The sequence below is a fragment of the Lichenostomus cassidix genome, chromosome Z (genome assembly GCF_008360975.1).
Source record: "Lichenostomus cassidix isolate B80296 chromosome Z, HeHo_3.0, whole genome shotgun sequence".
In the NCBI taxonomy this organism is placed as follows: domain Eukaryota; kingdom Metazoa; phylum Chordata; class Aves; order Passeriformes; family Meliphagidae; genus Lichenostomus; species Lichenostomus cassidix.
In genome coordinates, this window is record NC_139511.1 from 48,522,721 (window position 1) to 48,541,044 (window position 18,324).

The 18,324-nt window shown below is 38.4% G+C and overlaps 1 protein-coding gene across 5 annotated transcripts in view; it reads right to left on the bottom strand.

Annotated features, from left to right (window-relative positions):
• Window positions 1–18,324, bottom strand: part of SMARCA2 (SWI/SNF related BAF chromatin remodeling complex subunit ATPase 2) — a 119,467-nt gene that overhangs the window by 71,440 nt on the left and 29,703 nt on the right. For all 5 annotated transcript variants that reach the window (XM_085042329.1, XM_085042330.1, XM_085042332.1 and 2 more), the window contains exons 4-10: window positions 16,724–17,053; window positions 16,236–16,337; window positions 14,525–14,774; window positions 9,257–9,383; window positions 7,835–8,008; window positions 7,437–7,610; window positions 2,297–2,467 (exon numbers count right to left, since the gene is read on the bottom strand). In XM_085042329.1, coding sequence (XP_084898455.1) covers window positions 2,297–2,467; window positions 7,437–7,610; window positions 7,835–8,008; window positions 9,257–9,383; window positions 14,525–14,774; window positions 16,236–16,337; window positions 16,724–17,053 — 1,328 coding nt within the window. The remainder of the gene's footprint in view (window positions 1–2,296; window positions 2,468–7,436; window positions 7,611–7,834; window positions 8,009–9,256; window positions 9,384–14,524; window positions 14,775–16,235; window positions 16,338–16,723; window positions 17,054–18,324) is intronic.

Below are 18,324 nucleotides of genomic sequence, written 5' to 3' on the forward strand. Positions count from 1 at the left end.
TTTTACACTAGAGAATGCTGTCTAATACATAAAGATTGTTACACCTTAGCTGTAGGAACTGGAAAAGAATGTGACAAGTCAAATCACAAAAAAGCAGTAAGCATCAGTGTTGTTCACTGTGCAAAAATCAGAACCGGCTGAGAGAGCAAAAACATTTACAACCTATAGCTCAAAATTATTTTGAAAATTGGAAGCATACATTACAAAGAAAATAAATGTAAATAATGACAGATACCTCACACTTTTCTTTTGGACCATTTAAATATATCTTTAATGCTGACAATTTAATATTTGAACTGGGGACACCCCAGTAGTAAAAAAGTAGGAAGGCACATTTTCTTCACTCTCTGCACAATGACAGAAAAAGCTACTAACAATACAGGTGAAAAGCTGCACACCAAGTTGACCGGGCCTATTAGATGACTATTTCATATGGATTATTTTTGCTAAGCCATGACTACAGTAGGATGTTAGAGACAGAAAACACAACTAGAGGAATGTGAAAGAAGCCAACAGGGAAAATCTATTATGCAGATTACAAAAACTGTATCCCAGAAAAAGAATGGACTAATCTCAAATCTTATTCTACTGAGAGTATGTGATTCACTTGGATATTCTATAATGAGTCTGGCAAAGAATAGTATGTCTTCACCATCTACTTCCTCACTGCCATTTCTAGGAGAAAATCCTAAGAACACTTTTTTCTCATCTGTAAGTATGAAACATTAACTACAAGTGTTAGTAAACTTTTATATGGATTACAAAACATAAAAGCTTAAGGATTGAAAGTGCATGACATGGAAAAAAGACACAATGCCACTAACTTCTATGTGTTCTGCAGCCATGCAGTTACAAATTTATTGAATTCTAGATTAAAATAAAGGGTAATATTTGTGTGAACTCCTATTTCCTTCACACACGAGCAGAAGATTGCTGGAAAGTAGTTAATTACAAACAAAAAGCTACAGGTGATCAAGACAGAGCAAGACTTTTTTTCTTTTTTTTTTGCTGATCTTCTCTTAGGTTTTAGCGTGGGTTATACAGAAACACTGAAAATATACGAGACATATTTCCTTTCAGCTTCAGGGATGGAAAATGATGTCTTTACTAACATGGCCAGAGGAAATGCTGCTTCTCAAACATACTTCAGCTAAACTGACATAGAAGAGAAACATATTACAAATGTGGATAGTTAAAGGAATACGTATTTTTTATTAGAACGATGAAGTTAATCCACATGTTGTCTCATTAATTATTTTCTCTACTGTGCACTCCATACATTAAATCAGGCCTCTTCTCACTGTAATACAGGTCAAGAACCCCATCCAAATTACATCTTATTTCTGCAGACACGGTATTGCTCCTATGTTAAGAACATACTCTCAGGAACAAAGATTTCTGTGAGAGCAAGAGAAAACACAACCTATTTTTTAGGTCATTAACATCCAAGATCAGTGTTTTTTACATGCTGGTTTTTATTAGCATTTTCCAGTACTGTTAGTAAACCCTGTAATCATAATGCTTGTATTTGCAGCAGTAATTGGTAGCAAATCAGGCATGGAAATGGATTATAAAAATCCTCTTACACATTCTGCAAGAGATGAAAGGTACTCTGAGGTCATAAAAAATGACAAATCATTCCTTAATCACTACTTCATATGCAGAATTATTTTTTTTGAAAATTGCACTGCTCAATTTCAACAACTCTCTCTTGAAGGGTAAAACATTTCATATGAAGAAAAGTGATCTCAAAAAGTTTCATTTAAAGGTTAAAAATGCACAATGAACAATACTACTGGCAAAATACCCATTTACTATTATAAACCTACCCAAGTTTTTTTGCCATTTCTAAGAAAATGGATTGAGCCAAGTGTATAATGTGGAAGCCTAAAGTAGATGCCCTGCGTGAAACAACTACACAAACCAGACTCTTAACATCTTCTTCACAGAATGTATTTTTGATACACTCCACTCTTTTCGGGTACATTAATCCTAACTTACATATCTGTCCAAATTTTACCTGTACAAAGTTTATGAGCAAATAAATGTTATGAGGAGATTAATGTTAACAGCTGAGAATTTCATAATCCTGTCTCCTTCTCACCTTCTTTTGAGTTAATAACACCATATAAATATTTCAATAGAGAGAGAGATGAGTTCCCTCAGTACTAAGAATTTGGCATTGTACATTCTTTTAGACACTCTGGTAGGTGTATGACAATTGAGCTTCAATACATACATCAACATTTAAATTGGATTTGATGAATAGCTTAAAATATCAGCTGTAACTACTTGCCTTCTTTCTTCTCCTTCGCTTCTTCTTCTCTTTGGCTGCTTGTGCCTGCTTATGCTCCCATACCAGGTTAGTCAAATTAGCCACATACTCATCCGTCTGCTGCAACAAGTAGGCCAGGCGTCTGTCTTTCTTTTGATCAATCAGCTTGCGATAGCCTTCTTCATCTTCAGCCTAGATATACAAAACAGATGCCAGTCATGACAGAAATCATTACAAACACACACCATTCAACTCCCACGTCAATTCAAGTGTAATCTTAGGTTGTTATGATCTGCATAGAGGGACAGCCACATGGGTAAAGAACTTGTTGGATGATTAGGCCCGAGGGTCATGCAATTGAATCAATAGATCACAGAATCATATGGTTTGGCAGGGACCTTAAAGATCATTGCTCAAATTCCCTTGCCATGGGTAGGGATACCTTCCACTAGACTGTGTTGCTCAAAACCACATTCAACCTTGCCTTAGCACTTCCAGGCATGGGGCATCCACAACTTTTCTAGGCAACCCATTCTAGTGTCTCACCACTCTCAGATACAGTAAAGTAACTCCTCATAGTACCTACTCTAACCATACTTTCTTTCATAGAATCACAGAATCATTATTAAGGTTGGAAGACATTGAAGATAGCAAGTCCAACCATCAAATGGACACTGCCAGATCCCCCAGTAAACCACATAATCAAGCACATCTGCATGTTTTTTGAACTTCCCCAGGCAGCCTGCTTGACAACCCTTTCAGTGAAGAACTTGTTAAAATCTGATCAAAACCTCCCCTGGCACAACTTGAGGCCATTTCTGCTTGTCCTATCGTTTTTCACCTGGGAAAAGAAACCAACCCTCACCTTGCTACAAGCCACTTTCAGATCGTTGTACAGAGCAATGAGGCCCCCCTGAGCCTTCTTTTCTCCAGGCTAAACAACCCCAGCTCCCTCAGCTGCTCTCCACAGAACTTGTGCTCCAGAGCCTTTCTCAGCTCCACTCCACTTCTTTGGATGTGCTCCAGCATCTCAATGTCCCTCTTGGAATGGGGTCACAAAACTGAACAGAGGATCTGAGGTGTGGCCTCACCAGTGCCAAATACAGCGGAACAATCCCTGCCCTGTTCCTGCTGGCCACACTGCTGCTGATCCAGGCCAGGATGCCATTGGCCTTCTTGGCCACCTGGGCACACCCTGGCTCACATTCAGCCACTGTCAACCAGTACCCCCAGGCCCCTTTCTGCTCTGCAGCTTTCCAACCACTCTGCCCCAGCCTGCAATATGGTTGCTGTGACCCAAGGGCAGGGACTAGCACTTCGCCTTGTTATAATGGCACTTTGCCATATCACTGGCCTTGGCCCACCAATCCAGCCTGTACAGGTCCCTCTGTGGAACCTTCCCACCCTCCAGCAGATCAGCACTTGTACCCAGTTTGGTGTCCTCTGCAAACTGCCTGAGAGTGCACTTGATCCTATCATCCAGATCACTGGTAAAGGTATTAAACAAAACTGACTCCAATATTGAAATTTGGAGAATACCACTGGTGATCAGCTGCCAGCTGGACGTAACTCCATTCACCATCAGTCTCTGGGCCTGGCCATTCAGTCCGTTTTTCACCCAGAAAACAGTACATCTGTCCACACCACAAGCAGCCACTTTCTCCAGAATGGTGTGGCAGCAGTCTCAAAGGATCCCTTGTTCTATCACTGCATGCCTATGTAAAAAGTCCCTCTCTGGCTTTCTTGAAGGCACTCTTAAGGTACTGGAAGGCTGCTTTAACTCTCCCTGAAGTCTTCTCAGCTCCAGGCAAAACAATACCAACTCTCTCAGCCCTTCCTCATAGGAGAGGCGCTCCAGTGCTCTGATCATCCTCAAGGCCCTTCTTTGAACTCACTGCAACAGCTTCACCTCTATCTTGTGCTGGAGATGCCAGACATGGACACAGTACTCCAAGTAGGGTGCCACAAGGGCAGCATAGATGGGAAGAATCACTTCCCTCAACCTGCTGGCCATACCAGCAGGATGCAGTCCATTATACTGCTGGCCTTCTGGTCTGCAAGCAAATATTGCTGGGTCCTGTTCACCTTGTCATCCACCAACACACCCAAAACCCCTCTCCACAAGGTGTTGGAGGGTCATACTTCATCTGAAGACAGAACAAAGAGCATTACCACAGGGATCTATCCTGGGTCATGCTGTGTTTAACATGTCTATCATTGACACAGAGGAAGGGATGGAGGGCACTTCAGTCAAGTTTGCAGAGGACATGAAAATAGGGGATACCTATCAACGTGCCTGAGGGCTGGGCTGCACTTCAGAAGGACCTGAACAGGCAGGGAAGTTGTGCCATTTCTGATATTAGGTTTTCAAGACAGGACTGAAAAAAGCCCTGACCAACCTGATTTGAACTTGATGTTAACACTGCTTTGGGAAGGCGGGTGGACTAGAGAGTTCCCCAAACAGGCTGAGTGATTCTGGGACAGAGATTCCATGATTCTACACATTTCCTACTCTCATGGACCAATGACAGTAAAAATCTGCAGTAGTTATGACCAGCAAGGGAGGAAAAAGAAATCAATGCTGTATCAGGCAGACTGCAATGTCCTCTACAGAGATGACTTTTCAAAGACATGAAATGCAGATAGTTCACCAAGAGGACAAACATGGGAGCTGGATGCAAAATTGCATTTAATCCCTCTTCCAGTAGGAATACAAATCCTTTTCTTCTAGACATTATGTGAAAACTTTATTTTGGTAGAGTCATCCATCACTGTTTTACTCTGGTATTATTTCACCTCTGATAGAGGTCACTATCAGAAACAGGATTTACCAGATAACTCTTATCTCTGAGTCACCCTGGCAACTTCTGCATCCTTATCATACTGTTTTCGATATTCAATGAGTGTTATTTTCATGTGCTGTGAGGATATAATGCAGTATGTCAGAAAAATACAAGGAAAGTAGCAGAGGTGCCTGTCTTGATTTTTGCTGAAGCAATAAAGTATACAATGCCTTATAAAAGCCAAACATGAGTGAGCAATATTTTAAAGACGATTACTTTAAAATACAGCATTCTGGGAGATCTCCTGCCTTTCTAGAGACATCAGAATGGCATACAATTAGAAAGAATACCTATAATGTTCAAATTGAGATTGCAAAGCTGCTTGCAAAATTCCATTGTTATGTTTAAGCCATCAAAATTACAATGTGGAAATGCCAAGTTTTCAGAAAAAATATTATTATTATTATTATTATTATTATTATTATTATTATTATTGTTGTTGTTACTAATATTAATGAATACACAGTGTTTATAATCTAGCTGAAATACTTCTTTTATACATTTATGCTTATCTTGATGGCATCTTTTTTAATCACACCAATGCCCGTTCTTGCTCATGATATATATACACTACTACAAATGAGCTGTGACACAATCACCATTTCTAATCATAGTAAATGAGGGGAAATTTGTGGAATGAATTCAGCATTCCTGAGAAGATATGGAAGAAGTTTTAGACACAGCACATTTTCATAGACCATGCCAAGCATCTGAGAGGAGATGATGTTTTAAAAAAAACACTAGTACACATCTGTGACTTCCAAATTTACCACAACTGGACTGAAACTAAATAGGCAAAATAGCCCCATTAACATCGAGCAGTAGGTGCAAAATCCTAAACTGAAAATGCTTATGAAGTTCTGTATGTATGGTAAGGGATTAACCAGTCTTGGCGAAGGCATTTTAAGAGAAAGCACTGATAATCTGGAAGCATTGGTATCCTGTGCCAGCTCTTTGAAATCTACTTCATACTTTTCGGCAGAGAACATAGTCTTTACTTATCATACTGCATTTTCAATTAGATATAAGCTGAACCCCACAACATACAAAAATATTTCTCAAATGTCAATATTGCTTTTATTTAAAATCAGCTCCTTTTTGGCTAACAAATAACATTTTTACAAACTGGCTTAGACAAACTGCTGATGATTATCTCCACTTATAAAAAAGCTCTATCATGCTGATTACTACGTAATTTTAAGAAATGCTCTAGGGCCTACACATTTGTCACTTTCTTATGCAAGTTCTTACTTTACACAAGCTTTTATTTCTAAGTTTCTATCATTGCTATATTTAATTTTTCCTGTATTTAATTTTGTGATTTTTAAAACCAAACTGTTGAGCCCATATTCATGGTGGGAATAGACTCTGAACATGAACTAGTGTTTTGCATTACACCGGCACCTCTATTAGATACTTCCTGCTTTTCGCCAGCAAATTACAAAGTAACCGTGTCAATTTTCTTTCATTCTATGTGGGTGAAATTTTAACAAATGTTAAGATAGAGCTAACCAATGTCTTGAAGGATTTTTTCTACCCCAAGTCACTAAAATACTTTTATGTATGCACTGATCTGTCTACACTTTAAATTCCAGAATTATTTTAACTCCTGGGATGTAGGAAGCCCTGACTACTGGTTCCACAGCATTCTGAATAGACGAGATAATACATAAACCCATTTCACTCTGTTCCTAGAATAATACAACTGGTATTGTGAGGGGAAAGGGGAACGGGAAGGGGAGACCATGAAATATAATGGAGTATGGTCTGAAACATTAAATGGGTAGAACTGACTGCTACTCCTTCACAAGATACATGCATTACTGCTATCGGTTAGGTCGTTTCATATGTGGAATCAACTGTTTGTAAAAATTGTGAAGTAATGCCATGAACAAGTTAATCACCCAGAATCTTCAAAACTGTAAGTCTAGAAATAAACCCAAGTTCATCATTTGCAAAATGGGCCAATAGCTCTGAATTTATACAATAGTGTTAGTATATGAAGTTAATAAGATTAGGTTACTGTTTTTCAGAAGTGGCTGTGCTAAGTTTTCATGCTAGTAAAACACACCCCAATTATTCCTACACAAAAACCTTTAAAAAGAAGGAGCTATAGGTACCACTGAACAATATCACACTCACTACCATTAACAGAAAGATACACAATAAACTGTAGCAGTTTTGGATTTATACATTTTCATTACAGAGTACTTTGTAAAGGAAACACGTGGGAGTGGCTGAGATACTATAAGAATATTAAAAGGGTACAGTATGTAACTTTTAACTAAAAGAACCATATTTCTTCCTCTAATCCTTACCATTAGTCTCCTCATTCTTTCTTTCTCAATTCTCTCGGTTTCTTTTTTCTGCTCACGTTCAGTGTTGGCATGCCAAGTTGCCACAGCTTTAGAAAGTTTCTGAATTTTCCCAGCAACTGACCGGTGGTACTCTTTAAAATCTTTAGCATGCTGCAATATGCTATTCAGGTATTCCTAGAAAGAGAATCAAGTTAGCGCAGGCACTCTGATATAGCAAAGATTTGAAATCAGGATTACAGAAGTTCTAATCTTAAAGTCTTCCAATTACTTATCACACCACTTGGAGTTTTTTATTCAGAAGAATTCCAAAGGTAAATAAAGTACATAAAAGAGAAGATCTCCACAGCAAAGCAGGGTGAATTTCTGTAATGGGGCAAACACCTAATAAGTTCAAATACCTGGTGCTTTTGCCTACGCTTCCTCTCCTGTTCTATTTTCTGCTGTTTCTCAAGCTTTTCTGTCATACGAGCCTCTCTCAAAGTCTGGCGCTTGCTTCGTTTGTAGGCTTTGGAGTTCAGTGCTGTCTCCAGTGTTGTGTCACGTCGCATACAGGCTACTACCTCTTGTCTTAGCTACCAGCGGAGCCAGGGGGGAGAAAACAAATACTCAAAAAAATATAGTCTTTTAATACACGAAGAAACACCTTTAAACACTGTTATGGCAGAGTAAAACAGCAACAGTTCAAAATATATCCCAGCCTCCTCTCCCCCTTTCATTAGAGCTCTGAAAAGATACAGTTGCAACAGCTACCTCTGTTTACTGAAATAAATCTTAAACCTTCAAAGTGTGGTCAAAAGCGTTAATCACTTTAATCTTGATTTCTTCCCTCTTTACAAGATGCTGGTAACAACCGTCCTGCTGCAATAAGAGGCCAGCCAAAACATTACACCATCAAAACAAAACACAAATGAACCACATACATAGTATGTTTTCTAGTGCTGGACCTGAACAGAACTAACTTGTTTCATTCCCAGGTGCACAGAAGACAGGTGGGAGAGGTAAATGTTAAAAGCTTGGAACATTATCGCCGTAGTCTCAGCAGTAGAGCAGGGAGAGCCTGCTGCTTTTAATCTGACCTCTGACAAAACTTCATTACAAAGGAGTGCCAAGGGTAGAAGGAAGGAAGACTTGGACACCATGGCACAACTATTGCCAAGGCTTTTGTCAGGAAGTATTTTGCTTGACCTGCCAAATCACATCTTTGTTCTTCCAAACTGGCTGTAAAAGCCAATGGCAAGAGGCCCGTAACAGTCTGGCAGAGCGATTCCTCTTTTGAAATTAATTTGCTGATACAGGCACTCAACATTTAACTTAAATCTTATGTATGATCCTATTATTTTTAATTTTCAAAGTCTGTGCCATAGTAGAAATCCCGTAAACAGATCACAGCAAAATACCATACAAAGACCAACATACACCTCTTATTAAAACAAGGAGACCTGTCAAAATGAAGTATGTCCAGAAAGACGTATCTATTGAGAAGATCTGTGCTGAAAATCAGCTTGCAGCCAGTCCAGCACTTGTCTTTGTGCCAATTCATTATTAAAGAAAAAGTTCTATGGTCACATTCTAGACTGGAAGATAAAATAAGGAGTGAAAACAACACCTGCACATTTTTACTACCAAAACAAATATTTCTGTAACTTGCTTGTTGGCTAACTTAGCACTCGAGAAGACTCTGCTTATACTTAGCACTGCTGCAAAATCTCTTTCCAGTTTTTTGGAAAAAAAACTCTACTGCATGAACTCTTCTTTCTCTACTGCATGAACATCTTTGCTTGTAGCCACTGTGAAAATTCTCCTCAAGTAAATGGCATTACCTGGCGTTGGAAATTCAGTAACCTAAGTGCCTTCAACTCCACCGTAGCTTTGGTTCGCAGATCAGGGGGCAGAGAACCAGGCAAGTTCTCCAGTTCCTGGATTCTGTGAGCAATTCGAGCCTGAAGCCTAAGGAAATAGAAAACAGGGTAACACACCACAAGAAATCTGTAAGCCATTACTAAAATTATATTGTAAAAATAGTCAGCTCATCTCAGGCACTTATATTTCTTTTTCTGTATTTTTCTGAACTAACAGGCTTTTGCAGAGATGACACTGGTTATCTTTTTCCACTGTGAAAATAAATTGTCAAGTGATCAAAATGTCCCTTGGTCTTTCTTTTCCACTAAAACTAGATACCTGAAAATAAACTTGGGAATTCTATTTTACATATACTGTTCAGGATTCTGCTTTCAAGCTTCTTTGATGTGTATTATTTTTATGGACAGTGTAGTCAGCGATGACACAGACGATACTTTCCTTAATATCTGGAATTCTACTTCACTATTTTATTGGCAAAGTAAATTTGTTCTTAAGCTACAGATACAAAGCTGCAACTGTAAATCAAATTATATTTCACTCTTCCTTCACAGGCTCATTTTGCATTCATCTGCAAATTCAAGAGAGAGAGAAAGAGACAGTAGTAGACAAGACAGACAGAACTTGCCTTTTTCCAATTTTAATATTACCAGAAGAATTCTAAAGTTCCTAGAACAACAAACAGGATGTAATGCTGCATTACTGCAGAAGACTATATTGGTTTCTTCAAGAGAGCAAAAAACTGCAGCAGAATTAGATTAGTAATGTTTTCCATACAGACTGAATAGCAAATCAGTAAGAGTTACTTCTGAATTAGAGAAAGTTCTACTAAAAGCTCAGAATATTTGTCCAGGTCCAGAAAAGGTCAATATTCCTGCAGGAAAAGTCTTCATTCAGAAAATGACACTGCCTTATTTTGTTATTTCCAGTGCATATACTGCACTAAAAGAAGTTCACATTTTGTGTAACTTCACCTGTCACTGGGCATTAGTGAGTAAGAAGGTATTTTAGTGCACCTAAGGATATAAAATCTTGAGAATTAAGTGGTTTCTTGGAGATTAGATGCACTATGTACATTCACACAAAAAAGCCGCCAAGCAGCTCTAAATCAAATATGTGCGCTCTACCTGTCTCTTGCCCACACATGGATGCAATCCTCCATCAAGATTATTTATTATTCTTTTTCCCTTCCCAAACAGCTGCAGTGCTTCTCCTAAAACTATCACCTACAAAACAGTTATAGCCAAATCCCAGTATCCCTGACTTTAATGAAACCTTAAGGGAGCAGTCATAACTTTTCCAAAGCTTTTTTTTTGAGTTGTGAACTTATTAAAGCAACTGAATAGTGAAAATATTTTCAATTTCTTTTTTCATTCTTGTTAGCATTGAATGTACCTTCTTGTAGTTTACATGAGAATGAGCACAAAAACTTAATCTAGGTTCTCCCTGAGACACCTTGTGATAACTAACTGTAAGAGCTACTTCCAATCAAACATGAAGTGAAATGCTGACTTACTAGTTCTGTCAGTATTGCTTTGTTAATTTCAGGTATAAAACATAGGGAAGTGTCTGCTGACGTAGAAGTTTACACAACAGAAGTTCAAGCAATTCCCAAAACTGGGTGAGTCTCTACATTTCTATCACTAAAATTTGTAACAAAAATCCAAATATACATGTTTCTTGAGATATGTCTAAATATAATTAGAGCTCATAGAGTGTGCTTACTGTGTCCCATCATCACATTATGCAGCATACTCCCGTGAAGAACACACTTTGCACTGCTAATAATTTTGTTTTTCTCAACTTGGGTTTATAAAAAGAGTGGATCATTTTATCATTAAATTATAGGGCAGATTAGTATAGCCAGGGTAACTTTTCCTTCAACTATTTTACTTCATATGTTGAAACGGTCTGCACTGAGCTACAAACAATGACAGTTCAATACTTTTGTGGGTGATTACCCTCCTTTAACAACCCAGTCAGGGGGAAGGAACAAAAAAAACCTGTATTTGTATGTCAGTAGCGATATTACCTCAGAAAACTCTTACTGTAACTCAGGTCAGTCCTCTATTTTAAAAAAGTCCAGATCAAAAAAGTTGAAATACTAATGAAAAGCTACAACACACATATGGGAGAATAAAGAGAAATGGCAACCAGATGAGTTACATATGAACCAAAAAAAAAAGAGAAAAAGAGCATATCTTGGAGTTTAATTTCATAGCTTCATAGAAGTACTATTTATATGTATTGTTTACACTACTAGTAGAGCAAAGGTTACAGTGTTTTCTTCAGTAGTCAGTAGGATTTTTAAAAGAATTCCAGCTCAAGTGAATGAAAGAACTATTTGAGCTATCTCTCACCACAGCCACCTTCTATTCATTAAAGAAAATGACCGCAGAGTGTTGACTGTTGCTACCTTCATGGAAAAATGCTATCAGCTTTTAGGTAAAGAGAACCCAAAGAAAAAAGTTTCCTAGATGTTTTACAATCACTTGAGGGATATAATCTCAACATTTAAAGGATGTAATAAATTAATCTTTGGAGTTCAGCAATTTATCTTCATACAGAGAGTGGCTACTGAACCTACACAGAGATCTCTTCACAAAACAAGTGATGCACACCCCCTTCCTCATTAACTGGGGTCAACAGCAGAGGTCATGGCTGTACATTCAAACCTGTCTGGCATGGATAACATACAGCAAACGAAGAAAATACGTAAGAAGATACCTCACAGGTAGCATAAAGAAACCACATACAATCTGCAGGACAATGCCAATTAGTATTATTTTTTTATTAGTGGTGAGAAGGAGGAAAAAGCCTTTCAACATAAGAAAGAAATTTAATAATTTAAATAACAACTTTAAATTATAGACATTATTATCTTCAAGACACCTATTGTGTGAGATTAAAAAGCAGCACTTTATTTTGAAGAAAGCATTAAGGAGAATTTTATAAAAATGTGTGTACTGGATTCGCAGGGCTAGGTGTAGCTAGTGGGGAGGGGTACAGTGCTGGCTTCTATGAGAAACTGCCAGATTCTCCCTGTGTCCAGCAGAGCCAATGCCAGCCAGCTCCACGACAGACCCTTTGTTGTCCAAGGCTGAGCTGATAAAAAATGGGGGCAACGCCTCTGCAATAACGGATTTCAGAAGGGGGAAAAAAAAAGTTATTGGGCAGACATTATGGAGACCACAGAAGAGCACAGTGAGAACATGTGAGAGGAATAGCTCTTCAGACACCAAGGTCAGCGGAAGAGGAGGGGCAGGAGGTGCTACAGGCAGCAGAGCTGAGATTCCCCTGCAGCCCACAGTGAACACCACGGTGAACACCATGGTGAAGCAGCTGTGCCCCTGTAGCCCATGGAGACCACTGGGATGCAGAGATCCACCTGTAATTCAAACGGTTTTCAAAGTATAATGCCCCTTTATTAAAAGGGTTTAGTGTGAGATCTCAAGAGCCAGCCATTTCATAAAGCTTCCACTAACCTCAGTGTTTCCAGGATAAGGATGTTTATTTTGGCTTTTTTCTACTCCCTTTTCAGTAAGAAATTGGGAATACATGTTCCTGATTTGAACTTGCCTATATTAAAGCTAAATCCAGCACCATTCAAAGCACAGAAGCTGTCAAACTGCTTTTTTCAAAACTTTTGTCTGATGTTACTTTTACAGTTTTAACTAATGAAAAGATTTCCAGCAGTTCTACATATTCTGGAATTCAAAGCAAAATGAAATACCAGTAATAGTCAACATTAAAAAAGCTTGGATCTTACATCTATGTTCTAGGATAAAAAAAAAAAAACACCAAAACTCTTCTGCTGCAGAATCCGTATCAAACTTTAATTTCACTCACCAAAACATCAGTGTATTTAGAACCTAACAGATACGCTGGAGCTGTTACTGGTTCTCTAAATTAGTAAACACATTAGCATTATTTTTTGTCATTCTTCACTTTCCTCTGTTTATAAATACTCAGACATAATAGCTTGGCACAAAATAGTGCAATACAGTAGGGCTGAAAACAAAGGAGGAGTAACAATTCGAGGTTAACTCATGCAGAAAAGGTTGCATCATACTGGCCATATCATTTCTGGTTGAAGTTAGTGCCACAATTCTTCTGTCAGAATTAAATGTGAAACAATAAAACAGTGTGCTCTACAAGCTTTCTGAAAAAGATGTTTGAAAATAGTGATTGTTCATGCTGAAATAGTTATAGCCATTCAGTCCTAGGGTATATGGTTAAGACTGGCAGAATGACAACAAGAACACATTAATAAAATTACTTCAGCAATACCTGACACAAAATGTAAGAGCTTTTCTGTAATCAAGACCTGAATTCTGGACATGGCACCACACCCTAAAATGCTTCATGGTGTTTTACCTTCATAAAGCAAAAGTCATTAAACCAGTCTTCTGTGAGATCACCACCCCTCTTGGCTACCTTCCTCTACAAACTCAACGTAGCACTGCAAGATGCATCACCAGACCAAAACACATAAATTCTCTGAGTGCAATTACTTTCCTCTGACTGATAATCATCAGGAACATATGTTAGGTGCAGGTCAAAATCCTTCTGCCTATCAGATTCTCAAGGTCAGTTGTTAAATAGGCCTGATCACATGAAGAGGGAGTCTCTAAGGCCGAAAGAAATGTTGTGCGTTATACTTTGTAACAAATACACTTCATCATCTAAACAGAACACTCAGGAAGAAATTTTTGAAAATCATGGTTCCCGGTACACTTTTTCAAATCTTGCCTGTGACTTTCTTATTCTTTCCACTCTTTGGTTGTCCAGCCAAATCCATCATGCTAATCAAATTTGGTTTTGCTGCGGCTACTAAGTCTTCAGCCTTTTGACCCTCTTCTGTTCTCTTCTAAGTTCCCTTTTGTTCATAATACTGAAAACCTTGTGCGTTAACTTGGTTTCTCTGTAGACTGTAAGAATTTGGATTTCCTAACTTTCAGTGTTTGCAGGATCCAAGTAGTACACTAACTCAGCAGAGTCCTTGAGCCTGCTTTAAACTTAAATGGTTTGCAATGATACTGCTGGCATGCTTTACTAGTTCATACTTTGGGGTAGAATTAAATTCTTTGGTTTGATGCTTGTGTACTTCTCGGTGACACAGCCTCTCTCTGGAAACTCTACACTACTACCACTACTGCAGTTGATCGCAAGGAGTTCCAGTAAGGGATGTGAAAAACAACAAGCATTTAAATCTTGTTATTCCCTTTTACCTATATTCACGTTCTTGGAGTATTTCAACAGGATCCAATCCTTGTGGCTTCTGGATAGGGCTGATGCGGTTCTGCTTTTGCTGCAGCTGGACGATGGGTGAAGGTTGCCCAGGTGGGGGCTGTGGTACAGAGGGCCCAGGTATGGTGGCAGCAGGCTGGGCAGCAGCGGGAGCAGGAGAAGGCCTCCCACTAGGAGCTGGTGCTGGAAGCTTTTGTTGTGCATTGGAGACACTCATATCTGGGGCTTGGCCTGGAAACATAAACAGTACTGATTCATAACGTGAAATATGGAAAGCAGGAAGAAAATCAAGATGCCTTTCTGAAAACAGGACATGAAGGTAAGGTAAACATTCAAAATCACCAGAAAAAGCACACTGAGACTACACTCTAGTATTTTAGAACAGACGTATTAAAATGCAAGTATACCATACATTGGAAGAAATGGCCGAAAGAAAAACAAAACGCATGAAACTTTATGATGAATGGCATTTCTTTTGGTATTCCAGTGGACTTTTAATTCTAGTTTTACAAGAAATAAAACAGCTGTAGAACTGACTTCCTGCAAATGCAGGACCTCATTCTGCCTCTTGTTCACCATCCTTGGACCACTGAGAAGAAAGCTTCTGTAATCATAACCTGATAACAAGCAGAAGTAGATGTGATTTTAGACCTCTTTCAGAACTTGGCAACCATATGAAAATTTTTATAACTGCACTTAGAAATACCTGACAGATATAAATAGCTTTTGTTTCATTATGATCTCCTATTAATGGTATTTATTTCAAATACCAGGTATTCAATTATTCTAATCATCTTGAAAAGCAACACCTCAGTTAATATGAAAATAGTACCTGTCATTTACAGTTACTAAGGGTCATAGATCACAGTATTTCATTGTAACAATGTACCCATACATTCAGACATTCACAAATTCACTAGCTATAGACATTGCAACCATAAAGACACCACTTAATTGTCTGAAGAGTCATAGTCACTCAAGCTAGGGAAAACAACTACAAAGTACACCTGCAATCTTGTAGTCAACCTTAATTCAAAACCAGCATCCTGGAATCTATAGAGATCACCATTTGTCATCCACATATCTGCATCAAACTCCAGGAAAGGGACTCGAGCACAAGCTGTAGATCCTGCATTTAGCAACACTGTATTTCAGCTTATAAAAAAAAAATAGAAAGCCTATTAAAAGCCTCTGCGCAACCTCAATTCTCAGGGAATCATGGAAGTTAAATGACTGCACAATGAATGACAAATAAATTTGAAGACATAGGGAAAAAAGTTACACTGTTCATTTGATCTCAAAGACTACACTGATTATTCAAAACTATTCAATTCCAAAAGAACAAAAAAACCCAAAAGAAAACAGCATAATTCTACCATGATTTGAAAACTTTTCTTTACAGCAGCAAAGGTGAAAGACAAGCTTGCTGCAATTAAGCAAGCTCAGAACATAACTTACTAAGTTTAATGCATGTCACTCAGAAAACTTACATACTTCGTTCTGATTGCAAAACGGTGCTTCATGTTCAGTCTGCCTAAAAATTGCAGTAATATCATGTGGCTCTTTTCCAAATGAATAAAAAGTTAGACTCTCCTTGATTAAAATCTTTGACACAGTAAAGTTTACACTACTTTTCTGCACAGCTGTTTACCTCTCCTTTTTACTTTTCCCTGCATCTTTTTCCCACTATACCTTCAGTCCAAGTTTTAGGGGTAATGGCAGTTGTATGTCCAGGCATTCCTGGAGCAGGCCCTGGTCCAGCTGCAGCACCACTCATTGCATGTAACCCAATACCTGCAATTTGACAGATGAAAAAAATTTGCTAAGACACGAAGTATTTCCAAGATTCAAAAGTCATTCTGTTTTCTAGCCTGAAAAAATTACTCTAAGAAAAACAAGTGAGATTGCTATCAGTAAAGTACAATTAACATTCAAAAAGTGTCAAGCCTATCAGGACATACACAGTACTGCACAGAGAAATAACTTCTGTTTCAGTTTTGACAATATCATACTAATAACAGCTGTATTTTATGTGCTTGCCCAAACTTTATATCAAAGGCCCTGCTACTCACTTTGATGCCAGGATACAGTCCCAATTGCACAGCACCCATTCCTTAATCTATCGCAGGCAAAACTTCGAGAATTACCTGAGCAATGATTCTTACCAGAGATTTACTTACCAGACTGTCTGTTAAAGGCACTGGGAGGCTGCTGCTGTTGAATGCCAGGCAGGGTTCTCTTGCCCTGGACAGCAAGCTGGAGGTTTTCTGGTAAGGGCTGACCCCTAGCCAGCATTTTGTATGCTAGAATCTGAGCCCGCAGCTGATGCAGCTGTGCAGGGCTGAAGGGGGAAGGCCCTCTGTTAGGCTGATTCATAACTTGTGGGTCTCCTGGTATAATGGGTCCTGGCTGACTGGGAGTCATCTGAGGGGGTGTTGGACCTCCTCCAGACATTGGACTGGACACATGCTCTGGTGCTCCTAGTGGAGATGGGTGTGGAGACATATAACCTGGAACAAGTAGAAGAATCATAAACTTACCTTTCTGCTAGTTAAACCTAAATTCCACCAAATTTCTTTAACAGTACATAAAGTATAAAAATGTCTCTCTCAGGTCAGGACAGTTGTAATTTCTGCAAAGACGAAAGTGCAATCCAAAGTTCCCTAGGATATCAATATAGACTTAGGAGCTACTCTTTGAGAAGAACTACAGTCATTTAGTCCAATAATTACTAAAAATAACAATTACCTGCACATTTGGAGTCAGACAAACTAAAACCTGAAATACAATACAGAAGCCTGGGGATATAGTACTGTTTACTAAAACTCTGGAAAGATGTTTCTTTGTGGAATACATACAGTGAAATCTGCCTTGTTTAGAGCTTAATATTCTAAGTTTATTTTGATGTACATGTATCAAGCAAGATCCATTCACTTCTACAGGTCCTCTTTGCCAACACTCACCAACATACAGAAAAAGAAATAAATGGTATTTACTTTCTATACAATTACTCTTTAATTTGTACAGATTAAAGGTTTGAGACAAACTAAGAATGTTCAATACCTTTTGCCATCTGGATGCTCAACAACTTGGAACATCAACTGCAAGCACTAAAATCCCCCTCTGAAGAAGCTGCTGAAGACTACATGAAGAGCAATCATAGTTCTGAAAAGAACTGTGCTTGTATCTTATTACAGCACTTGAAAATGGTTTTGAGTATTAATTACCCCTACTATATATTTTCTTGAGCTCCACAAAGCATAACAGTTTTTGGGTTTTTTGTCCACCAAGAGTGAAAAAGAGCTAACAATATTTACCCACTTAACTCTGGTACTGTGGGATACAAATAATGCTCTTACAAATTGGAAAAGTCTAAAAAAAATTTTTAAAATCTAGAAATACTCTGGCTCACTTCCGTATTCCATGTTAGTAAGCCACAGATCATAACTCCAAAGTTCATGCTACAGTTCATGATTCCGTGACACCCAATCTACTCTTCTCCCAATTTTCTTGTCAATTTCAAGTGAAACTACATCGATTTAATCTACATGTAATCCAGACAACAGAAGTAATTTTGCTCTCTCTTTAGCTTCACTGCTCTTACTAACCCTTCAGTAAAGGCAACATAGACAAAACCTCAAAGTAGTCTCAACTTTTCTGGGATGACAGCAGCTGTAAACCACTAGAACTTAAACAAGTGAAGAGATTAGAGTGCCAAAGAACTGAAATCTGTGCCCAATTTAAAGGTTGTACATGTATGAGACAGATGACAAAGAAGAAA